At 45.7% G+C, this 26,179-nt stretch overlaps 1 protein-coding gene across 1 annotated transcript in view; it reads left to right on the top strand.

Annotated features, from left to right (window-relative positions):
* The window catches only part of LOC143786272 (FAST kinase domain-containing protein 1, mitochondrial-like), a 56,992-nt gene extending 40,179 nt beyond the window's left edge, over positions 1-16,813 (top strand). Inside the window, exons 7-15 of the mRNA XM_077275548.1 lie at positions 1,431-1,562; positions 2,544-3,033; positions 4,334-5,156; positions 9,098-9,226; positions 12,614-12,745; positions 14,124-14,237; positions 15,463-15,604; positions 16,205-16,319; positions 16,674-16,813. Of these exons, the coding sequence (XP_077131663.1) occupies positions 1,431-1,562; positions 2,544-3,033; positions 4,334-5,156; positions 9,098-9,226; positions 12,614-12,745; positions 14,124-14,237; positions 15,463-15,604; positions 16,205-16,319; positions 16,674-16,766 (2,170 nt within the window). The 3' untranslated portion in view covers positions 16,767-16,813. The remainder of the gene's footprint in view (positions 1-1,430; positions 1,563-2,543; positions 3,034-4,333; positions 5,157-9,097; positions 9,227-12,613; positions 12,746-14,123; positions 14,238-15,462; positions 15,605-16,204; positions 16,320-16,673) is intronic.
* The last annotated feature ends 9,366 nt before the right edge of the window (positions 16,814-26,179 follow it).

Below are 26,179 nucleotides of genomic sequence, written 5' to 3'. Positions count from 1 at the left end.
TACTTTGCCGGTATCGGCCGATACTTTCCGATACCGATACTTTCAAGTATCGGACGGTATCGCTCAACACTACTAAGGACACAAAATGAAGAGCAAAGGGGGAGATGGGGGGCATATATGAGGAAACAGTATGGGGGATGGGTGCAGACAGTTTGGGGTCAAACAGGGGAATGTATGCGGACACAGTATGAGTAGCGATGTGAAAAACGTATGTGGACAGAGTACGGGGAGTGAGGGTGTTGGGATGTGTGCATGCGTAGCATGGAGGACAGTGTAAGGGCACAGCCAGGAGGGGACAGTATACCAAGGAGGGGCAGTGTGATGAGAGAGTACAGTATAAATACTGGGCCCTATAGGGGGACACAGTGTGAGAGGTCAGTGTGAAGAGGGGGCCGGTATGGAAAGGAGAGGTCAGTGTGAAGAGCATGTACCATAAGAGGGACAGTGTGGGGGTCATATTTTGTGCAGACAATATAGTGAGGGGCAATTTTTCATTCAGGAGCATTATAATGACACTTGTATCTTTAAGGGCGTCATGTGGAGATTTTCTGCAAAAGAGCGGAGAAGATGGAAGTCTGCAGAGACGGCTGTGGATGAGAAAATGCATCATGGGGTCTGGACAAGATGAAGAAATGAAGGAGAACAACTCCAGAGACGACGTCATCTATAAGGTACCTGGATGTAAATGTTATGTGTGATACTGACTAACTCTCATGCTTTTATTTATGTTAGGAGCATTAAAGGGGATGTCCTGGTTTGTGATGAGTCTGCAGTCATTCTTTGTGACTGCAGACTTCTGACTTCTCACAGTGCGCCCTGCACACTGTCAGGATTCTCTCGTGCTGGCGATTTTACATATGTGCGGTCATGTGCTGACTAGACATGTGTGGCCTCACTCAATGAAAATGAACTGAGTGAGGCCGGGCACGTCTAGTCGGAATGTGGTCAGAAGTATACAAATCGCATACTTGTGCTGACATGACTGTCCACCGGCAAGGGAGAATCCTAAAAGTATGCAGTGCATGCGTTGTGAGATTTCAGAAGCTGCGATGTCAGGATTCAGCTCTGCAGGTTCCAGTCGTCGACACATGGACACTTCACTCATATGCGACTTTCATACTCATGGTCCTGTGACAACGAGCTTCTCTTCTGCTTCGCTCAGTTTTTCACTGAACATTGGGAGCTTAAGGGAGAGGAGCTCGTGGGTACATGACTAAGTGTGAAAATCGCATACGTTCTGGGGGGGGGGGGGGGGGCGCCAAACTCGGGAACAGCCCCGGGCGGCAAAAGCTCTAGCTACGCCCCTGTCTGCCACACACGGCACACTGTGTGGGAGCGTCCCTTCTGGATGAGGACGTGGCACGGCTGTGGATGGAGTCTCGTTATGTTGCTTGATGATGTGTGATCTTTTTGTTTTTCTCTCTGTTCAGGATCTGCTCCGCCATCCAGGACAATCTGGATCATTACCATCGCCTGTATCTATGTAAGCTCACAGATGCCGTGGTTTGCCTGCCCTGCCAAAACTATCAACTGTTTGCGGATCTACAGAAACGTCTAACTGCGTAAGTGCAATTTCCATGCATGTGTGGCGAGTAATCGGGTTAAAGGGACATGTGGACGGCCCTATTAGAATGGCGCTGGGTTTACCATGTGGGTAAGACAAGGTCACTAATAAGAATACAAACATACGACTGGTATACCATGAGGGCCAGGAGCGGACACAGACAGCAGAGGCCCCTGTGCAAGAACAATATATGGACCATCTGCAGCCGGAGAGCTCCTTATAATGCACAATGCCACCTGGTTTGGGGAAAGCAGTGGCCCCTGGACCTCTCGGGCCCCTGTGCGGCTGCACTGGTTGCACCAATGGTATGTCCGCTACTGGTCAAGGTGACATTGGGGAGTCCTCCAGCGTGCATGCGCACAGTGTAACTGCAGAGGCCTGTGCGCGCTCACCGACCGCGCTCACTGACCTCTCTCCTCTGCTGTGGCTGCTCGCTCCACGGAAAGATGCAGAAGTGTGGCGAGCAAGAAGCGTTAAAGAAAGAAGAGGGAGGAAAATCGCATGGCCGCAGCAGAGAGGAGAGAGATCTGTGAGCGCGTGCGCTGGCTCCTGCTGCTACATTGTGTGCTTTCCCCAAGCGAGCGCTGTCAATCAACACAGGAGGCAAAAAAATATCTTGGCCGTGCCAACAACGGACACCCGGATTTTAACATAAATATGCTCAACAATAATAGTTTATTACTACAAACATATGGGTTGTATAAGGACTATTTTATAAGGCTTATTTTAATTAGTAATTTTGGAGTGACACTCATCACAAAGTGTTTTTTTTTTTGTTTGTTTTTAATAAATACGTGACATTTTTGTTCTATGGACCTTTTATTTTATCTTTTGCCTGGGGAAACCACAAAAATAAAGCCCACATTAATGTGTTTTGAGGGTTTTGGTGGCTTCTTTTTGTTCCCTTTGTCACATGTATAAATGATTTGATTCTGAGATGGTGACTTGTTTTTGGTGCCTGAAATGTCCCTTCCCGTAGCTTTATGAAGACGTCTCATGTCCCATCTATGGTGGTTATGATGACCAGGTCACTGTCGCTGCTGACCCTTACTAGAGTGGATGAAGCCGTCCTTAGAAAGATTGACGACGTCATTCCCCAGTGTGACCTCAGCGACCTGAATAGCATCGCGAACAGCGTCATCCGGTGGTTACAGCCCGCCCAGCTGTCCAGGCAGAATAAATCCGGGATGTATGAGAAACTCCTCCATAAAGTGAGCCGATACGGACTGGAGAGAGTGAAGAATATGGACGACATTGATCATCTGTTGAATGAGCTGACGTACGTGATGAACGGGCAGTGGCTGCAGAATATGCTGATAGACGACATCCTGCTCACCTGCCAGCGCCTGCTGCACCAGGTCACCTGGAGGAACGCACCGTTTCTGGCGCTGGTTATTAGTTACTGTAATACTCTGTGTCCTCCGGTTCTGGACAAGATCGCAGAAGTCACCATGGAGAATGTCACAAAGGTAGAAGCCCCGTGGGTTCAGATTGGAAGGCCAGTCACTGGCCCAAACTAAACATCTGGCGGCCAAAGGTCTATTCAGTGCGTGCACCTGACAGCTGTCTAGGGGCGGCTTAAAGAGCACCAGTCCTGTGTGTTACACTATAGTACCCCCATGTAATAATTATTCTGGGGCATCTTTTCATTGTTGTTCCTCTGTTATTCCTCCAGGAAATCCTTAAAGGGATTCTCTCATCATGTATCTTTGGTAGCACCCATCTCCCCTGCCTCCCGATTTTTCGCTTGCAATGGGGTAAGGGGACAGTGGTGCGCTCCTAAGGTCCAGATGGCCTGCAGAGGCAGATGTGCATGCTGCTTGTCTGGGAAACTGGACACTTCTGACAAGCTGCAGGAGTGGCTGGTAACCTAAACAATGAGCAGTAAACTATAGAATTAAAACTCCTTCCATTATTGCAAACGGAGAGGATTTTAAAGTAAGAAGTAAATTGTTTTTACAAGCACTTTTGGCCACTATAGATGAGACAATTCCTTTAAATGAAGGATTTGGTGTTACTGTTCTACCAGTCAATACTTGTACTCTTAGGACACAATCAGATGACCGAATAAATTGGACTGTGATCGGACCACAATGCACAGACTGGCCGGCGGCTCTCCCGACCTGAGCGTGACCGCTTCATGTTTTCCTGTACAGCCATCATGCTCAGGTCGGTAGAGCCGCTGGACAGTCTTTGCATTGTGGTCCAATCACAGTCCAATTTATATGGTCGTCTGACTGCGCCCTTAGGTCTCAGACGTCTGTTTTTTTTCATACATGTTCTCAGTGTTTCTCACAGATCATGTACCTATTATAGTCTATGGGGCTGTTTACATGTATGTTTTGCTTTTTTGCAGTGCCTGCAAAAAACCAAACTGAGATATGGCCACTTTTGATCTGAATCATGGATCAAATTCTCTGATGCAAGTCTATAGAGGGGGGGCTGTATGGGGCGCAGCTAAAAGGAAGCCCCCACATGACTGCGTTGCCATGGGGAGCAGGGTAGTAATTTTCTTTTAAAAAGTTAGAATGGGAGGCTCAGGATTGGTGGATAGCAAATGGGGCGGGGAATTCTATGGGATTGGGAGGGGGGGACCTGGGAAAAGTGCGGGAAAGGGGGTCAGTCAGTTAGAGACAGCCAAAGTGAGTGGACCAGCTGCCGCAGCGTTACTCACCATGGCTGCGGTGGACAGCTTGGTCGCTCGGCTTCGCAGGGAGGCAAGATCCAGGAGGGCCGGATGGCTTGAAGAGCAGCTCACTGGGCTGCTAGGAGGCAGTGACAGCCAGGACAGCGGGAGCCGGGGCCGGAGTTCCAGGAGGTCGAGGCCGCCCGAGAGGCTGTCCCCGGATACCACACCGCACGGCAGGCGCAGGCCGCGGAGCCCCTCACGGGACCCTGCGGGGGCTGGGGGACGCGGCGCAGCCACACCGCCCGCCCCCCCCCGCCGGCAGGAATCCACTCGGCGGCCCTGCCGGCGCGAGACGACGAGGCGCTGCGGGAGCTGGGCAGGCGCGGCAGGACGCCGGCGCTTCACCGGATGTTATGGCCGCACTTCCGGTTCGGCCTGGCAGGGGGCGCGGGAGCGCTGCAGCGCCGACATCTGCACTCCAGACCCGCCGGGGAGCTGCTCCAGCGGCGGTGACTCCAGGGACGGTGCGCGGTAGGAGCGCAGCAGCGGCAGCAGCTGACAGGAGCCGGGACCCGGGAAGTACTGTGGCGGGTGCACCTAGACCTCTGCCGCACGGTGCACCTGGCTCTGGGACAGGACGGCGCAGCAGGATGGCGGCCAGGCCAGTGGCATCACCGCGGCAAGGAGCACGTGGTCGAGGCAGCGCAGGAGCGGCGCACAGAGCGGATGGTCCGGCTGCGGCACCCAGGGGACTTATGCAAGCTGCCAGATCCAGGTCCAGCAGGAGGTCGAGGGAGCGGTCGCCTTCGCCAGTCTCGGTCCCCCCTGGTGACGTGGAGGCCAGGGGCGCGGGCCTGGGGCAGAGGAGCAACAGCGACGACTCAGGGAGCGAGCATCGTGACGAAAGCGATCGGCAGGCTTCAGGAGGCACGGCTGGTGGGGACACAGCACCTGCACAGCCCCGTGAGTATATGTCCAGTCCTTTTCCGGTGGCGGGTGTTTCGGGGTCTGTTGAGCGGAGTGGGGGTGGTGGTGAGGTTCCGGGTATTAGAGAACTTTTGGCGGGTATGTCACAGTTCTTGAGAAGATTGGATGGCGGGGTTGCGGATAGTGCCCGAGCGTCGCCCGCTGGGGCTTGGGTGTCGGTTGCCGGTTGTGGAGTTGGGGGTCCGAGCGAGATTGCAAGTTCCGTTAGCGGGCCGCTGTCCTCAGCGGCCGGTGTGTCGGTGTCGGTACAAACCGAAACGGGGAGGGGCGATACCGTCAAGTTAGATGATAGGGCAAAAGGTGAGGTTTTTGTGTGCTTTGAGGGCCCGCTGGGGGCCCATTTGAAGAAGGAGGTGAAGGAAAAGATTTGGAAAGACGAATACGTCGAGATTTTCTCTCTCCTTCCTTTAGAAAAATTTAATTTGGATAAAGGAAAGAAAGATGATAGTAAAAAGGAGGAGGAGGAAAAGAGGCGTTGGCGCCTTATTCCTCAGACATTTGTTAACTGGCAGCAGGCATTTAACATTCTGACGAGCGTGATAGGGGAGAAAGCCCCAGAGAATTGCTCGGGCCTTTTCTGTTATTTGGAGTCTATTAGTGAAGCGCATCGTACCTATGGGGGCCAGGCTTGGCTGCGATACGATGAACAGTTCAGGCAGCGCAAGGCGGTGAGGCCCGAGATAAGATGGGATCAAAAGGACATTGGATTGTGGTTGAAGGTTATGGCACCGGTGCGTTACGGGCAGTCCTTTCAAGGGGGCGGAGGGGGTAGCGGTCAGCAGTCAGGACAAGGTGGAGGAGGTCAGGGGTCACAGGCTAAGGAAAAGACGGGGACATGCTGGCAGTTTAACGACGGCCAGTGTAAGTTTGGCGCAACCTGTAAGTTTAAACATGTGTGCTCCCACTGTAGCGGGGCCTCACATGGGGCCGCTAAATGTTTTAAGAAATCACGGGGCAAGCCATCCGTGGGTGGCGGTCAAGGGGGAGACTCCGGTGAGGCTTCAAAAGATGGCCCCCTATCTAAATAGATACCCGGATTCTCTCAAGGCAGAGGTTATTAGAGAAGGTTTTCTTGAGGGGTTTAAGATCCCTCACCCGACGCATGTTGTCCCTTTTTCTACGAAAAACTTGAGATCGGCTAGTTTGCATTCGGAGATTGTTTCGGCTAAGCTGGCAAAAGAGGTTGAATTGAGAAGAATGGCGGGGCCGTTTAGTTCGCTGCCTATGGCTGACGTAATTGTTTCCCCGCTTGGGGTGGTGCCTAAGAAGGAGCCGAATAAGTTCCGGCTCCACGAAGTAATCCATCTGAAGGGGTTAACTAATATTACAGGCACAGCCCTGCTAAATGCAGCGGTGCTCCGTGCCTGTAATCCCCGGCAAATGAATGAAATGTAGGTCATTGACCTACATTTCCTTCAGTCGCGGTGAGGCGCCCCTGCTGGATGTTCTCATGAACTGCAGCCTGGGAACTTTTTCCCACGCTCCAGGTCAGATGAGGACATCCACCAGGGGGCGCATCACCGCGACTGAAGGAAATGTAGGTCAATGACCTACATTTCATTCATTTGCCGGGGATTACAGGCACGGAGCACAGCTGCATTTAGCAGGGCTCGTGCCTGTAATATTACCGTCGTTAACCCCTTCAGATGGATTACTTCGTGGGACGAGACGGTTCACCAGAAGGTATGTATCTTGTGCGTTTATTATTTTTCCAAGCGAGGGTGTTCCTGATGGATTGAGAGAACAATAAATTATTACAACAACCGCTGTGTTTATTGCATTAAGATACTTTTAAATCATGTGTGTGTGTGTTTTTTAACCCTTTCCAACAATTGGATTAATAATGGATAGGTGTCATAATTGACGCCTCTCCATTATTAATCTGGCTTAATGTCCCCTTCCAATAGCAAGGTGGCATTAACCCTTCATTACCCCATATCCCACCGCTACAGGGAGTGGGAAGAGAGTGGCCAAGTGCCAGAATAGGCGCATCTTCCAGATGTGCCTTTTCTGGGGTGGCTGGGGGCAGATGTTTTTAGCCACGGGGGGGGCCAATAACCATGGACCCTCTCCTGGCTATTAATATCTGCCCTAAGTCACTGGCTTTACCATTCTGGCGGAGAAAATTGCGCGGGAGCCCACGCCAATTTTTTCCGCCATTTAACCCTTTATTTCAGCAGCTACAGCGCTGAAATTTTGCACATACACACTACTAACATTAGTAGTGTGGAATATGCAAAAAAAAGGGGGATATGAGATGGTTTACTGTATGTAACCATGTCTCATATCATGTCGGGTTTGTGCAGGAGAAATGAAAAGCCGGCAATTGAATTACCGGCTGTTCACAGATATCGCGCTGAATGAAATCTAAATACAGAATATATATATATGTGTCTCAATGACATATATATATATATATACTGTATATATGTTTTCCCGAACATTTGAGCACATAAATCCATTAGATGTCGGTTTTGCAAGCCTGCGCGAAAATCTCGCAGTACGGATGCCATACGGATTACATACGGAGGATGCCATGCGCAAAATACGCTGAAACACCCTGACTACGGATCACTATTTTGGGAACATTTCTCTGTATTACGGCCGTAGTACGGACGTATAATACGTGGCGTATTGTCTTACGCCAAGTGTGAGGCCGGCCTTACTGTGATTTCCGCCTCCGCGTTGCAAAAAGTGAAAATATGCAAAAAATTCCACATTATCATTAACAAGCTGCAGATTAGAAAACCTAAACCCCACAACTTTTTTTTATTATTTTTAGTACATTGTGGTTATTGTGCAGATAATCACATCAGAATTTCAGTGATGAATTTCCCATATCATAGACTGGTCACACGGGCAAGTGAAGAAAAGAGAAAAAAAAAGAATTGTCCCGTTTTCATCTAAAAAATGTAGCCCTAATGTTATAATTTCCTTATCTTTATGGATTGGGACCTTGTCTAAAATAATTTTAATAAAGTTGCTACGTCATCCCATATTATGATCCTGAGCTGCAGATTATTTCTTTTCCCTGCCGCTGTCCAAACTATCATCAGAATACAGGCCGCCACGTACAGCAGTCATTGCTCTACACCGCTTCCCCTTAAAAAAAACAAACAAAAAAAAACATGTTCTGCACAAGAATTCTACCATTTTCTAATCTATTTCTTCCTTTTTCACAAAGAAAATGAAGGTATTGTAGCTGAGTGACATCGCCGCATTTACGCATTTTAAGCCCTAGGAAACAGACACATTCCATAAGGCTCCGTTCACCTCTGTGTCATCTGATCCCAGCGGCGGCTGTCATTTCCCATTGGTTTCTGACAGCAGTATCTTTTCCATTAAAGACTCCGTAACCAGTAGCCGAGCCGCCGGTGCAGATGTGAACAGATCCGTAAAAATGAATGGAATTTGCCCAGAGGGGTCGGGCTGATTCCTCCTCCTGCTAACATACCTTATTCTTAAAGAGTGACTGGCGATTTTGTAATATATTCTATGAGAGAAATGTGCTACTTCCCCTCCTTTCAATCTCCATTCTCTATATAGACAGATTTTCCCATTACTGTGAGATAGGTTGGTGCTTATAAAATTCTATGGAGAGGAGGTGGAGACGGACACAGACTTTCCGCTGTAAGTTCTTCTGAATCGTCAGTTACACTTCTCCATGGAACTTTATGAGCACCAGCTGTCTCCTATCTCAGTAATGGAAGATTTTACTCATGAACTGAGCGTGAAAGATCAGTCCAGGAGGAGAGGGAAAAAAAAGCCGATTTGTCTGATAAGACTTATTTTTATGAGTGCTATTGATTTATGAAATAAAAATGAAAACTCTTTAATACTTCAGCTTCGTCTAATATCAGATCAGGAATGAAAAAAAAAAATGTATAAGATAGTGGTTGTGTTATTTTACCTTCCAGACTCCTTCCCTCCTCATCTCTTGGTTCTGGTGGGCTTCACTCTTGCTGTTGCACAGTATTTCCCAGAAGATCTGATTAAAGCCATTTTCAATATTCGTTTCCTAACTAAACTGGATTCCGAACTGGACAGTAAGTGTCATGTGAGCGAATGCTCCACCTTTATCCATTTAGGTTCTATATTGCTCATGTTGCCCCTAGGACTTAGGCTGGCCGTACATATGGGAGGCTTTGTCTTCTCTGATCTCCCAGCACCATGTATGCTCGTGTCTTCTGAGCGTGCATCTTTATTTTAATGGGGTAAGGGATCACTTTGCAAATATGCCCCATCCTCATTTCCCCAACATCTGTCATCAGGGTCGGCTAATATAAATCGAATATTTCTTTGCAGCTTTAGGCCGGTTTCACACGTCAGTGGCTCCGGTACGTGAGGTGACAGTTTCCTCCCGTACCGGAGACACTGACACACGTAGACCCATAAAAATCAATGCATCTGTTCAGATGTCATTGATTTTGTGCGGACCGTGTGCGGACCGTGTCTCCGTGTGCCAAACACGGAGACATGTCAGTGTTCGTGGGAGCGCACGGATTACACGGACCCAATAGAGTCAATGGGTCCGTGTAAAACACGGACCTCACACGGACATTCTCCGTCTGGGGTCCGTGTGGCGTGCCGGAGACAGCGCTACAGTAAGCGCTGTCCCCCCCACATGGTGCTGAAGCCGCCATTCATATGTTCCCTGTAGCAGCGTTTGCTACAGAGAAAATATGAATGATAGTGTTTAAAATAAAGATCCATGTGTCCGCCGCCCCCCCACCCCCTGTGCGCCCCCCCCGCTGGTCAGAAAATACTCACCCGGATCCCCCGTCGGCAGTCGCTCCTTCCTGGTCTGGCCGCGGCTTCTCTACTGTATGCGGCCGATTACACTCATGAATATGTGGCTCCACCTCCAATAGGGGCGGAGCCGCCTATTCATGAGTGTAAATGAGCGGCCCCACGTGACCGCATACAGTAAGCCGCGGTCAGACCAGGAAGGAGCGACTGCCGACGGGGGATCCGGGTGAGTATTTTCTGACCAGCGGGGGGGCGCACAGGGGGTGGGGGGGGCGGCGGACACATGGATCTTTATTTTAAACACTATTCTTCATATTTTCCCTGCAGCAAACGTTGCTACAGGGAACATATGAATCGCAGCTTCAGCACCATGCAGAGTGGGTACCACACGCTCCGTGTGGTACCCACTCGCCATACGGGCGGCACACGTGTGCCGCACGTATGGCCTCCGTGAGTTCCCAGGCACACGGACACGGATAACTCCGGTACCGATTTATTCCGGTACCGGAATTATCTGGACGTGTGGGACAGCCCTTAGGCCGGTTTCACACGTCAGTGGCTCCGGTACGTGAGGTGACAGTTTCCTCCCGTACCGGAGACACTGCCACACGTAGACCCATAAAAATCAATGCATCTGTTCAGATGTCATTGATTTTTTGCGGACCGTGTGCGGAACGTGTCTCCGTGTGCCAAACACGGAGACATGTCAGTGTTCGTGGGAGCGCACGTTTTACACGGACCCAATAGAGTCAATGGGTCCGCGTAAAACACGCACCTCACACGGACATTCTCCGTCTGGGGTCCGTGTGGCGTGCCGGAGACAGCGCTACAGTAAGCGCTGTCCCCCCCACATGGTGCTGAAGCCGGTATTCATATCTTCCCTGTAGCAGCGTTTGCTATAGAGAAAATATGAAGAATAGTGTTAAAAATAAAGATCCATGTGTCCGCCGCCCCCCCACCCCCTGTGCGCCCCCCCACCCCCTGCGCGCCCCCCCGCTGGTCAGAAAATACTTACACGCTCCTTCCTGGTCTGGCCGCGCCTCCTACTGTATGCGGTCACGTGGGGCCGATCATTTACACTCATGAATAGTCGGCTCCGCCCCTATGGGAGGTGGAGCCACATATTCATGATTGTAATTGATCGGGCCCACGTGACCGCATACAGTAGGAGGCGCGGCCAGACCAGGAAGGAGCGACAGCCGACGGGGGACCCGGGTGAGTATTTTCTGACCAGCGGGGGGGGCGCACAGGGGGTGGGGGGGCGGCGGACACCTAAATCTTTATTTTTAACACTATTCTTCATATTTTCTCTGCAGCAAACGTTACTGCAGAGAGGATATGAAGCGCAGCTTCAGCACCATGCAGAGTGGGTACCACACGCTCCGTGTGGTACCCACTCGCCATACGGGCGGCACACGTGTGCCGCAGGTATGGCCTCCGTGAGTTCCCAGGCACACGGACACGGATAACTCCGGTACCGATTTGTCCGGTACCGGAATTATCTGGACGTGTGGGACAGCCCTTACCTGCATTACCCATCCTGGTGCGAGACCCGGCACAAAAAGCCTAATACCCTATAAAATTTAATAAAGCTTTTATTTAACCCTTACACAACTGGGCAATTTTTTTTGTTTTGTTTTTAATTATTATTTATTTTCTGTTTATTTTTTTTATCATTCTACTTTCAATTTTCAATATTAATTTGTTATTTTTGCACAAGACAAATTGTAATGAATTCAGTTAACCGTATAATGCACACACAAAATTCCAAGAGCAGTGAAATGGTGAAAAAAAGACGCAATTCTGCCATTGTTGTTGTTTGGTTTTTTTTAAACAATAACCCAGCAGTGTGACTCTTCAAGTCGGAACGTTTATAGTTGTCTTGTTTGTTTTAGTTCCTTTTTCTTTTTTTTCACCAATGGTGGGGGTTAGGTTCTTTATATTTCAGTGGCAACAAGAAAATCAGAACTTTTTGTGCATGAACATTTTTAAGTTTGTGACTTTTTCTGAGATCTGGAAGTTTTTTGTTTTGTTTTTCCCATTGTTCCATTATTGGAACCAATGTATTAGGCCTTGTTTTTTTTTATCAAATGTTTGGGAAATGAGGATCTTTGATATCAACCAACCTGATCCTTTACTCCATTGAAATAAAGATGCACGATCAGTTGACAAGGTCATACATGGTTCTGGGAGGTCAAACAAGATTGTCACCATTTTGGGGTACTTAAAACCTTTTATATAGAAGGGTTCACATATGTAAGAAAATATATATATATATATATATATATATATATATATATATATATATATATAAATAAAATGTAATGTAATTTTTATTTTGGGATTTTTTTTGTATTTTGAAACTGGATAGTAGTACAAAGTAAAAATCTTAGTCTCCTATGATGCCTAAAACTTTACAGGAGTACTAAACTGATGACAATAATAGCCTTTAATAGACCCCCACTGCACTAATAACCCATGGCCACCCCATGGTCTCTTGGGGGGTGGGGTACAGTGGGCAATCGAGGCTAGCGCCAGTCATAGTGTTACAGGCGGGTGCTGGCTGTGTAACGCCGCTGGCACCCGCTATGTACGGCGCAGGCTCAGTATCACATGTTGGGAACGCTTTTGATTTCTGTGTGTTGTAGATTTTCTCTTTCTTCACTAATTATATTATTTTTTAGCTTTTCTGCCTGACAAAAGTGCCAAGATACGAATGCGCCTGATGCAATTAAATCGGGCGGTTTGTCTCGAGTGCCCGGAATACCAAGTCCCATGGTTTCATGAAGAATACTGTCGACAGATGAAGCATAGAGGTGCGGGGCTCGTTTTATTCATTTAGTTGTTAGTTTGTTTTTGTATGCTTAAGAAAAAAAAAAAAAATTGAGTGACACATGATAAAAAAAAAAAAATCAGCGCTCAAATTCCAGTGCCGGCTCCCAGCTGAGGCTCTGGTCTCAGTGTTTTAACAGTGATGTTGCGTTGACAGTGCTCAGCACCACTGCAGCCAATCACTGAGCACAGAGGCTCTGCCGCCTACCTCGTTGAGCTTAGGCTGGTTTCACACTTGCGTTTTGATCTGCAGCGTTTTAGCGCTAAAAAACGCATGCGTTTTTTTTTCTGTACTTAACATTAAAAAAATGCATGCGTTTTTTAGCGTGCGTTTTGACGCGTTTTCGGCAACGCATGCGTTTTTTGACGCGTGCGTTCATTTGCAGAAATGCAACCTGCAGTGATTTCTAGCTGCGTTTTTTTCCCGCAAAAAACGCATGCGTTTATTCGCGGCAAAAAAATGCATTGCTGTCTACGCATGCGTTTTTAAGCACATGCGTTTGCTTGCGTTAAAAACGCATGCGTTTTTATAGAAAAACACAAGAAAAAACAAGAAAACCCTAACCCTAAACACAAGAAAAAACAAGAAAACCCTAACCCTAGGGTTACTAGGGATCCTAACCCTTAGGTTAGTAACCCTAGGGATCCTAACCCTAGGGATCCTAACCCTAACCCTAGGGATCCTAACCCTAACCCTTAGGGTTAGGGTTACGATCCTAACCCTTAGGGTTAGGATCCCTAGGGTTAGGGTTAGGGTTAGGATCCCTAGGGTTAGGGTTAGGATCCCTAGGGTTACTAGGGATCCTAACCCTAACCCTAGCTATTTCTGTTTTTAGTGGGTTTTCTAGTTGATTTTGATGATTGGCAGCTGTCACACACTTCTCAACCTGCGTTTAAAAAACGCAAACGCAGGAAAAAACGCATGTAAATGCCGCAAAACACCACGTTTTTTTTTCTGCATGCAAAAACGCATGCGTCTAAAAAACGTGGTGTTTTGCCGCGTTTACATGCGTTTTTTCACCACACGCGTTTTTTTTAAAAACGCTGCAGATCAAAACGCAAGTGTGAAACCAGCCTTAGTGATTGACTACAGCGGTGATTTGGGCTGTCGGACATAACGTCATCTCTGCAGCCCAAACTGAGACCGGAGCAGCGAGAGGGAACCGGCACTGAAACCGGGGAGGACATGTACCTGCTCTGTTTGTTATTTTAGAGTGTTTGGGGTCCACTTTTCTGAAAGTGAACAATCCCTTTAATATTCTCCACTGCAAAAGTATATTGTGCGATTTATGGATATGCAATAAGGAATAATCCTTAGAATATTAAAAAGTTGTTTTTTGTTTGTTTTCTTTTTTTGCTCAGAAGGTAACAGTAAGAGATCCATATACCATCAAATCCACTTATTTCTCGGAGATCTCTTTGGGGGAGTTAATTATGCCAAGATGTTTGTGACTACTCCATATTATTACACAGTAGGTAAGATTGTGAAATGTAAAAAAATATATATTTTGCTGCACTAAGAAATCACAAACGCCGCTCTGCTCTGGAAAGAAATGTTATAATTTAAAGATATGTCAAAATTCATCAAATATTGTGACTATTTAATAACTTTTGTGCAAATAAAAGCAACACAGCCACAAGCAAAACACTGACATATGAGGCAATGGGAGATCCTGGGGGGATGTAATTCAGGGTGGGGACAGTTTGAGTTGCATTTTAGTATATGATATCACAGGATGACTTCCACACACATCTACTTCATATTATATCACGTTTCTTAGCGGAGGACCCACTGGTGATCGTTGTCTAAAAGCCCGCAGTTCCTTTATTTGTTTAGTTCTTCATACGGTTGTTGCCATAAAAAAAATTAAAACAAAAGTCTATACAGTCAATCAATATTCTGCACAGAATCGTAATTGAGCAGGGGTCGCCCACTCCTTTTATTCTTTACCGGACTGCTTGAAATGGCTGAGTGCGGTCAGACACCCCCAAGAGATCAGTAACTTGCCTCCTGTTTTATAGAAAGGGGATAACTTTTAAAAACCCTTTTAAGCTGTGTGCACACGTTCCAGATTATTCGCAGATTTTTTGCACGTTTTTTCGCAACCAAAACGCTTAAAAAACGCATACATATGCATTCCATCATTTATAATGGTTTCCACAATTTTTGTGCACATGTTGCGTATTTTTCCGCGAAAAAAGCATGCGGAAAAATACGCAGCATGTTCATTAATTTTGCGGATTTTAAGCGGATTTCCCACTATATTATTACATTGGGAACCTCCGGAAAAAAAGCGAAAAATCCGCGATAAAAACGCGATAAAAACGCGTGCAGAATTCCTGCGGAAAACCTCAGGATTTTCTCAGGAAATTTCTGCATACTTTCCGGATGTGTGCACATACCCTTAAAGTGTTTTTCCGGCTTTTGAAAACAAGTGTCCAATTGATTGTAGTTTGTTTTAAAAACAAACAAAGTGAGCCTGGCTCACCCTCCCCAGGTCCAGCATTGAGCCTCTGCCGCTGTTGCCATTATGTTGACCATAAGTGAGCTCAGCGGCTCTGGTCAAGTTGATGACACTAATTGGCTGTTGATGTGACCTGAGCACTGCACACACCAGGAGCTCGCTGAGTGGACCCAGGGAGGGTTTTTGGAAGGTGTTGGACTGTGATTCTCCTAACATTTGATGCTTGCTTTCTATAGACTTCGAGTGCATCCTGAGCAAAAATAAAAAGCCTATCGCCTACATAGAGGAGAACAAGCTGTCCGCCAATGTGGCCGAAGTCCAGTGGGGCCAGGACAGTCAGATGTGTGATAACAAGTCTCTACCTCAAGGAGCCCAGAGGTCGGTGATTCTGTGTGTAGACATGTGGTGCTAGATCACGACGCAGCCTCATTCTCTTAAAAAATAGCCTTCATTTTAAGTTTTCTTACATAACTCCATAGAAGACATGCAAATAAGAAACTTTGTAATATGTCTGATCATAGAAATCTGCTTCTTTCTCCTCCTGAACTGATCGTTCATTCTCAAAATTCTCAACTTCCAAGTAAAATCTGTTTTCCGTGAATACAGATTTTCCCGTTACTGAGATAGGAGATGACAGTTAGTGCTCACAAAGTTCTATGGAGACTGATATAGCAGAATGTCTGTGTTCCGCTAGCTCCTCTCCCCCCCTCCATAGAATTTTAAAAGCACCAACTGTCATCTCCTATCTTAATCGAGGAGGAGAAAAGGGCGGTTTCTCCATTGAGGAACAGAGGAGCTAGAGAGATGAGCAGTAAAATCAGTATAATTTTTTTTTTTTTACAAATGAATGGCTTTTTCCGGTTCAGAAAAATAGCGGTTTGGGCAAATGGATGTTTTTTTGGAAAAATTTGAGTAGAATTCAATTCCTCTTGATTTTGTTTGTTGGACTCTAACATATTATTTCTTTCATCTTTATAGAGTTGCCATTGACTTTCTTAATCCAGTGGCATTTTGCAGAAACTCTTCCAAGATTAAAGGCTTAAATGCCATGAAGAAGAGACATTTGGAGATCCTGGGGTACTATGTAGTTCAGGTTGGTTACAATTCGAGTTGTGTTTTAGGATATTATATCATGATGGGTTCCTCATGTCTGTATAATAGTATCTTCTCCTATGTCAGTCTGTGTGTTTTATATATTTATATATATATATATATATATATATATATATATATATATAGTGCCTTGCGAAAGTATTCAGGCCCCTTTTCAACCTTTTCCCACATATGCTTCAAATCATGTTTGAAGCATGATATGTGGGAAAAGGTTGAAAAGTTCCAGGGGGCCGAATACTTTAGCAAGGCACTATATATATATATATATATAATTTTCTCTGAGACAATTTCTATAGATGACTTCCCGCAGTTACATGTTAGTTCTCTATTACAGATCCCTAGTTTTGAATGGAATTCAATGGACCTTGGAACAAAGGAAACGTGGATTAACTACCTCCGGAAGAAGATTTTTGCTAGTGAACTGTGAAATGTTTTGTGCCACCCTGTAAATAAAGTATATTTTTTATTCATTCATATATGTGTGTTCTCTTACAAAGGAGCAGTACTTGCACAACATGATTTTTGGTGAAAGGTCAATAAACATAGCTGTATAACGTAAGAAAAACATGGCTGGCATCTGGCACCAAGATATTATCAGCAGATTGGGTTCGTTCTGCTCCGTTCACTGTCGAATTGAGAAGCAAGCGGAGCAGGTGACGTCACATCTGGAGATCGGGGCACGTGTTCCAGCAGGTGGCTAATCTGATGTCAACTACCCCTACCCTTAAAGTTGTGAGGTTCGGGCTCCATGGATCAGACTCGTTTTTTCCTGCAGGTCCCAAACACCCAATCTGATTGACATCCGGGAAGTTTGGAGCCCAAGTCATCACTTTGAACTTTTGTCATGTACCTGTCAAGTCCTCCTGGGAGATTTAGGGTTAGAAGATCACTACGTATTGTGAATCGCAGATCTTCCATTTAGCCTGTGTATTTGTGTCCCATGTTAAATTAATTTGGTGCTGAAGAGGTTAACAACTTTTTCTATGTTGGTCAGAAACTTGCAAGCTCCATTTTCAGCTGCTTCTGATCTGGTCATTGCCTCTCCCTGTTAAACCTGGCCAGACCTTCTCTGCATTGCCAGTGAAATCTTTCCTTCCTAGCTCCTTGGAGACTCTGTGCTGAGTTGTAGATCGTTGTTGCTGCTGGAGATTGTTGCATGCTGTTTTTGGGTGTATGCTTTCCTCATTGTCCTATTCCCATTTGGTTGGTACATTCCTATTCTTCCCTATATGCCTCTTTACCTTTGGTGAGTGTTTGTATTTCTGTTGCTTAGGCTAGGTTCCCATTGCGTTAATGGGAGAGCGCTAACGGACAGCGTTGCACGGCGAAATTAACGCCGTGCACCGCGTCCGTTAGCGCTCCCATTGCCGGCAATGTTAAAGCGCATTGCTAGCGGGTGTCATTTTCGGCACGCGCTAGCGATGTGCCGGTCTTTTGTAGCGCGCCTCGGACGCTGCTTGCAGCGTTCACGGCGCGCCAGAGGTCCGTTCCCCGCTCTCGCAGATCGGGGATCTGCGAGAGCGGGGACGTTAACGCGACCCCTAAACGCGGCCCCGAAAAAGACATTGCGTTAGCGCAATCCGCTAGCGCTAAACGGATTGCACTAACGCAATCTGAACCTAGCCTAACTGTTATCCCTGTTTGGTCTTTGTGTCCTGTTTACCTTACATTTCTGTCCCAGAGTGGAGGAGGAGACAGAACAGAGTTTAACAGGAGCATAGTAAGGTTGGAGACTTCTACTTTCAAGAGTACCTCCGGGACAGGGAAAGTTAGGGTCCCAGTTACAGGGACAGTTTTAGGCCCCCCCTTCCTTACTGAAGACGTCACAACGTGACATGAAGTTTTTGCAGCGTGGTACGGGCATTATCCTGCTGAAAGAGGCCACTACTATTAGGAAATTCCATCACTGCAAAGGGGGCTACTTACTTTTGCTGTATAATGTTTAGTTTGATGGTACCTGTCACATCCACATCATATCATTGCTGGGATCTGAGGTTTCCCAGCTGAATGTTGCACATCACTCTGCCGGCCTGTCTTCTTACCATAGTGCATCCTGCACCATCCCTAGTAAGTGACGCTTGAGCCCGGCAGTCCACATAAGATATAAGAAAACATGAACCCTCAAACCAGGGCCCCTTCTTCCATTGCCTCATTGTATGGGTCTGATGCTGACATAACATGCCCAGTACTGATGCTTGCAGCAAAGGACGGGTGAGCTCGGGCACCATGACCTGTCTGTAGCCCCATACATACAGCTGTGCTGACTTAATCACAGCCGGAATTTACTTTTTTTTAGCAATTTTATCATTTTTGATCTTCTTGTGCACAACCATACCCCACGCCCCCCAAAAAACAAACCAAAACAAAACACCGACAAGTGTTTTCTTAAAGGTAATCTGTCATCAGAATTTTACTACCAATTTATATCCTCCTGTTTCGGGACGACCATAATGGTAAAATGTTGTGCTAGAGGTGTCACTAGTGAGCCTTTATCAAGTCTGATATTTTTTTTTTTTTCCCTGATTTTGGTTAAATTAACCCCTTCACCTCGAAGCCTGTTTTCACCTAAGTGACAGAGCCAATTTTTACAATTCTGACCACTGTCACTTTATGAGGTCATAACTCTGAAACGCTTCAACGGATCCTGGTGATTCTGACATTGTTTTCTCGTGACATATTGTATTTTATGATAGTGGTAAAACTTCTTCGATATGACTTGCATTTAATTGTGAAAAAAACAGAAATTTGTCGAAAATTATGAAAATTTAGCAATTTTCAAATTTTTCATTTTTCTGCCCTCAAATTAGAGAGATATATCACATAATATAGTTAATAAACAACATTTCCCACATGTCTGCTTTACATCAGCACAATTTTGGAAACATAATTTTTTTTTGTTAGGGAGTTATAAGGGTTAAAAGTTGACCAGCGATTTTTCATTTTTGCAACAAAATTTGCAAAACCATTTTTTTTAGGGACCACCTCACACTTGAAGTGACTTTGAGGGGTCTATATGACAGAAAATGCCCAAAAGTGACACCATTCTAAAAACTGCACCCCTCAAGGCACTCAAAACCACATTCAAAAAGTTTATTAACCCTTCAGGTGCTTCACAGGAATTTTTGGAATGTTTAAAAAAAATTGAACGTTAAACTTTTTTTTTACAAAATTTTTACTTCAGATCCAATTTGTTTTATCTTACCAAGGGTAACAGGAGAAATTGGACCACAAAAGTCGTTGTACAATTTGTCCTGAGTACGCCGATACCCCACATGTTGGGGTAAACCAATGTTTGGGCACATGGCAGAGCTCGGAAGGGAAGGAGCGCCATTTGACTTTTCAATGCAATATTGGCTGGAATTGAGATCGGAACCCATGTCGCGTTTGGAGAGCCCCTGACGTGCCTAAACAGTAGAAACCCCCCACAAGTGACCCCATTTTGGAAAGAAGACCCCCTAAGGATCTTATCTAGATGTGTGGTGAGCACTTTTAACCCCCAATTGTTTCACTAAAGTTTAGAATGTAGCGCCGTGAAAATTAAAAAATCATTTTTACTTTCCACAAAATGATGTTTTAGCCCGCAATTTTTTTTTCCCCAAGGGTAACAGGAGAAATTGGACCTCAAAAGTTATTGTGCAATTTGTCCTGAGTACGCTGATACCCCATACATGGGGGGAAACCACTGTTTGGGCGCACGGCAGAGCTCGGAAGATAAGGAGCGCCGTTTGAAATGCAGATTTAGATGGATTGGTCTGCAGGCATCATGTTGCATTTGCAGAGTCCCTGATGTACCTAAACAGTAGAACCCCCCCACAAGTGACCCCATATTGGAAACTAGACCCCCCAAGGAACTTATCTAGATGTGTTGTGAGAACTTTGAACCAACAAGTGTTTCACTACAGTTTATAACGCGGAGCTGTGAAAATAAAAAATATTTTTTTTCCACGAAAATGATATTTTAGCCCCCACATTTTTTTTTCCCAAGGGAAACAGGAGAAATTGGACCACAAAAGTTGTTGTCCAATTTGAGCTGAGTACGCTGATACCCCATATATGGGGGGGGACCTGTTATGGTCTGGTGATTAAGGAGCGACATGCGACTAGCTCTGAGCAGGTGGTAACTATACCGACCGCAGTTCCTGATCTTAACACAGACACTAGCAGTAGCCGTGGGATGTTCCTGTCACTCCCTGGACACCTCGTCACAGCCGGAGAACTAGCTACCCCTAAAGGTAGAAGCAGGAAAGCTATCTTGCCTCAGAGAAAATCCCCAAAGGATAAGACAGCCCCCCACAAATAATGACTGTGAGAGGAGAAGGAAATGACATACGTAGTATGAAACAAGATTTAGCAAAGGAGGCCACTACTAGCTAGAAAGAATTAGTACAGGACAGAACACTGTGCGGTCAGTAATAAAAACTAGAAAAAGTCCACCGCAGAGAAATGCAAAAATCTCCACACCTGACTAAAGGTGTGGAGGGCAAACTCTGCTGCCCAGAGCTTCCAGCTTAGCTGACTAGATACATACTGATAAGCTGGACAAATGAGCAAAACATAGAAAGTGCAAAACAACAAAGTCCACAACAAGTGAACTGCAAAAAGACAAGCAAGGACTTAGCTTTGCTGAAATGGTCAGAGTGACAGGGAAATCCTCAGAGAGCCATGACTCCAAGCTCAACAATTGACAACTGGCATTGAATTAGGGAAAAGGCCAGACTAATATAGCAGAGCCAGAAAGACGATCAGTGAAAACAGCTGCTGATGCTAAATCCAAGAAGCAGCCATACCACTCAAAACCACAGGAGGGAGCCCAAGAGCAGAACTCACAAAAATGCTACTTATAACCACCGGAGGGAGCCCAAGAGCGGAATTCACAACAGGGACCACTGTTTGGGCGCACGGCAGAGCTCGAAAGGGAAGGAGCACTGTTTGAAATGTAGACTTAGATGGATTGGTCTGCAGGCGTCATGTTGCATTTGCAGAGTCCCTGATGTACCTAAACAGTAGAAACCCCCCACAAGTGACCCCATATTGGAAACTAGACCCCCCAAGGAACTTATCTAGATGTTTTGTGAGAACTTTGAACCAACAAGTGTTTCACTACAGTTTATAACGCAGAGCCGTGAAAATAAAAAATATTTTTTTTTTCACGAAAATGATTTTTCACGTTTTTATTTTCCCAAGGGCATCAGGAGAAATTGGACCACAAAAGTTGTTGTCCAACTTGTCCTGAGAACGTTGATACCCCATATGTTCGGGGGGACCACTGTTTGGGCGCACAGGAGAACTCGGAAGGGAAGGAGCACTGTTTTAGTTTTTCAAAGCAGAATTGGCTGGAATTGAGATCGGACTCCATGTCGCGTATGGAAAGCCCCCTGATGTGCCTAAACAGTGGAAACCCCCAATCATAACTGAAACCCTAACCACAGCCCTAACCCTAGCCCTAACCCCGACCTTAACCCCAGCCCTAACCCTAGCCCTAACCCCAACCCTAACCCTAGCCCTAACCCTAGCCCTAACCCTAATCCTAATGGGAAAATGGAAATACATACATTTTTTAAAATTTTATTATTTTTCCCTAACTAAGGGGGTGTTGAAGGGGGGGTTTGATTTACTTTTATAGCGTTGTTTTGGCGGATTTTTATGGTTGGCAGCCATCACACACTAAAAGACGCTTTTTATTGCAAAAAATAATTTTTGCATCACCACATTTTGAGAGCTATAATTTTTCCATATTTTGGTCCACAGAGTCATGTGAGGTCTTGTTTTTTGTGGGACGAGTTGACGTTTTTATTGGTACCATTTTCGGGGACATGACATTTTTTGATTGCTTTTTATTACGATTTTTGGGAGGCGGAATGAACAAAAACCAGCAATTCCTGAAATTCTTTTAGGGGGGGCGTTTATACCATTCCACGTGTGGTAAAATTGATAAAGCAGCTTTATTCTTCATGTCAGTACGATTACAGCGATACCTCATTTATGTAATTTTTTTATGTTTTGGCGCTTTTACACAATAAAAACTATTTTATATAAAAAAATAATTGTTTTTGCATCGCTTTATTCTGAGAGCTATAACTTTTTTATTTTTCTGCTGATGATGCTGTATGGCAGCTTTTTTTTTGCAAGACAAGATGACGTTTTCAGCGGTACCATGGTTATTTATATCCGTCTTTTTGATCGCGTGTTATTTCACTTTTTGTTTGGCGATATGAGAATAAAGCGTTTTTTGCCTTTTTTTTTTTTTACGGTGTTCACTGAAGGGGTTAACTAGTGATATAGTTTTATAGGTGGGGTCGTTACGGACGCGGCGATACTAAATATGTGTACTTTTATTGTGTGATTTTTTTTTTTTTAATTTAGATAAAGAAATGTATTTATGGGAATTTTTTATTTTTTTTTATTTATTTAGGATTTTTTTTTAAAATTTTTTTTTACACATGTGGACTTTTTTTTTTTTTTAACTTTTTTACTTTGCCCCAGGGGGGGACATCACAGATCGGTGATCTGACAGTGTGCACAGCACTCTGTCAGATCACCGATCTCACAGACAAGGGCAGAGGCTTGCCGGCGCCTGCTCTCAGCAGCTCTTGCAGGCGCCGGCAAGCCAGGTCAGTAAATGACCCGGAAGGAGTCCCGCAGCCATCTTGGATCCGGGGACTCCTTCTAGGTCACCGGAGCAGCGCGAACTCATCGCGTTGCTCCGGTGGGAGAGCGCAGGTAGCCCCCGTCCCTGCGCGATCCCCCTCTATGCCGCTGTCACTATTGACAGCGGCATCAGAGGGGTTAAATGCCCGTGATCGGCGATAGCGCCGATCGTGGGCATTGCTGCGGGGTGTCAGCTGTCATATACAGCTGACACCCGCACCCGATCACCGCGGCGCTCAGCGTGAGACCGCGGTGATCGGTCCGCCGTACTAGTACTGCGGCTGGCACAAATGCAGTGCCGGCAGCGCAGTACTAGTACGGCGGATGTCGCGAAGGGGTTAATATCTGACATTCTTATCCCCCTGCCTTGTTAGCAAATAGTTTCAGACATGCTGTGTATTTACATCACATGGCCAAAGAAATTGGGTGGGAGCCACTGATTTACTATATATCTAATTCCAAGTGACTGTACATTTACTTAAAGTCACAGGAAAGGGTCTAATGCTCAAATGACTTTATACAATTGTTTTCTTTGCATCCACCCAAGAACTGGTTGCAAATTCATGACCACTAGGGGTCTCACTAATCCACTGTCCACAGTCTGCGAGGCGTGGTCCTTCTGGGCAGCAAAAACAGGAACTATGGGAGTGTCCTACACGATCTGATTCTGCAGGGGAAGTGCATGTCTTCAGTGCCATCTCACAGATCTGCGGAGCATCATTTCTCTCTGTACGATATACTTTGATTCAACTTGTCCAAGTGTTTTTGCAGTACCATTATATCTCCATCCATGATTTCTCAAGCACTTTTCCAAAATTGTGTAGTCAAGCTAAGTGAATTCACTATATACCTTTCTGTTATTTCATAAGCAGTTGCGATGATCGGCATCTTCTCTGAAGTACTGATGAAAACAGAATCATTTTACTTCTTTTCAAGAACAGTTTAGTGCTTCTATTGGTTTCTGTTCTAACTTGGCTTGTCCCATGACTTCTATCTCACTAAGGCCAGTCTCACACGTCCAGATAATTCCGGCACTGGAAAAATCGGTACCGGAGTTATCCGTGTCCGTGTGTCCGTGAGCTCACGTGGCACATCAGTGTGGCACACGTGCGGCAGCCGTGTGCCGCCCGTGTGCCAACTGGGTACCACACGAACCGTGCAGGAGACAGCGCTACAGTAAGCGCTGTCCCCTGCTTTGGGTGCTGAAGCCGCTATTCATTTCTTCTCTCCAGCAGCGTTCGCTGGAGAGAAAGAATGAAAAATCATTGTTTTTTTATTTATTTTTTCCGGTTAAAATAAAGTACCCTGTAACCAACCCCCTCCCACCTACTGTGCGCCCGCCCGCTGGAAATAAAATACTCACCCAGCTCCCTCGATGCGTCCTCTCAGCGCCGCAGCTTGTCCTGTATGAGCGGTCACATAGTGCTGCTCATTACAGTGATGAATATGCGGCTCCACCTCCCATAGGGACACACAGATGGCATACGGACAGCATCCGTGTGCGGTACGTGTTTTACATGGACCCATTGACTTTAATGATGTGTGATACGTGCGCTCCCACGAACACTGACATGTCTCCGTGTTTTTCAAACGGACACACGGTCCGTGAAAACACACTGACATGTGCAGAGACACATTGATTTTAATGTGTCTACGTGAGTCAGTGTCTCCGGTACGTGAGAAAGCTGTCACTCACCACACGTACCGGAGCCACTGACGTGTGAAACCGGCCTAATGATACAAGGAGTTTTCCATTCTCTACCAATGATGTAGCAGCATGTCTCCCCAGTGTCAGACTGGGGTGTTTAGAGCCCAATAGACGAATGCGAAGGGTCACCCCACAGCTGCAAGAAAAGATTTTCTTTTTGATCTTATGGACCAAGTGTTCTACCATTCAGTACATGTGCAAAACAGGACCCTAATGTACATGCTCCAAGTTAAAAATTAGGTGTCCATCAAGCAATTAAAACCCTTTTTTAACAACTTCCACTGCCAATAATAATAATAATAATAATCTTTATTTATATAGCGCCAACATATTCCGCAGAGCTTTACAGTTTAACAGTTTCAAACACAGCAGTCATAGGAAACAACGTTAACAATACAGTAATAAAGCACAATAAGACGACCCTGCTCGTGAGAGCTTACAATCTACAATGAGGTGGGGAGATACAACGTACAGACGCTTATTTACAATGATGGTCTAGCCATCTTCAGGGGGTGGGGGGTAGATGGAGATAGTGAATGGGTTACACACACACACAAACATAAAATGAGTTTGATTAGGGAACGTGACAGGCCGCTCTGAACAAATTTGTTTTGAGCGAGCGCTTAAAACTATGCAAGTTGTGGCTGGTCCTAATATCTTGGGGTAGAGCATTCCAGAGGATTGGCGCAGCACGGGAGAAGTCTTGGAGTCGGGAGTGGGAGGTACGGATTAGTGCAGAGGTTAGTCGAAAGTCATTTTGCAGAGCGCAGCGGTCGGTTAGGCCGATAATGGCAGGGAGTGCTGCTGTGTGCTGGAAAAAATCAAGGTAAAGTTTATTGTTACTGTTGTACAAATATGTATAAACCTAGATTTGCTATTTCTTTTAAAATCTTTGCATACCCTTTCCACCTTTTTCATAACTCATCACAGTTTTCTCCTGTTAATTGTAATGTAGGCCAGCCTCTTGTCTCCGTACATTTCATAATACACTGTTGGGGGAACATTTATCAGGACCGTCATGTCATATGACGGTCTTGATATCTCCCTTGCAGGTGCAGGATGTCCCATAGGGTCACATGACTGATATTTTTGGTTCATGTTTTGGCAGTGTAGTGCACAAGCTTCCTCCCTCCTTATTTTCTTCCTGACTTGTCGATGTATACATCCTGAATGCGCCCAGTGGCATGAGGTACTGCACTATGTGTGTCTTACAACACAATGAGTGTTATAAAGAGTAAAAATACGCGTGCAAAATAAAATTGAGTTGAAAATATTGTTTGCATGCAGTTTCAGATCTATCCAATATATTTTTTTGCTGTGTTACACAAAAGCATTCCACCTCAAGCCACAAATATTAATTACTTTTAATAACATATTGTAAAGTAATATCTTATAAAATTAAAAAATGTATGTCTGTCTATCACCCTACCTGTTCCCTCTGTTCTGCTAATGACCTAAGGCCGACATCACACTGGCATATTGCA

This window comes from Ranitomeya variabilis, chromosome 7, assembly GCF_051348905.1.
Source record: "Ranitomeya variabilis isolate aRanVar5 chromosome 7, aRanVar5.hap1, whole genome shotgun sequence".
Classification (NCBI taxonomy): domain Eukaryota; kingdom Metazoa; phylum Chordata; class Amphibia; order Anura; family Dendrobatidae; genus Ranitomeya; species Ranitomeya variabilis.
Note: the sequence above shows the minus strand (reverse complement) of the source record. Positions and strands in the feature narration are given on the sequence as shown.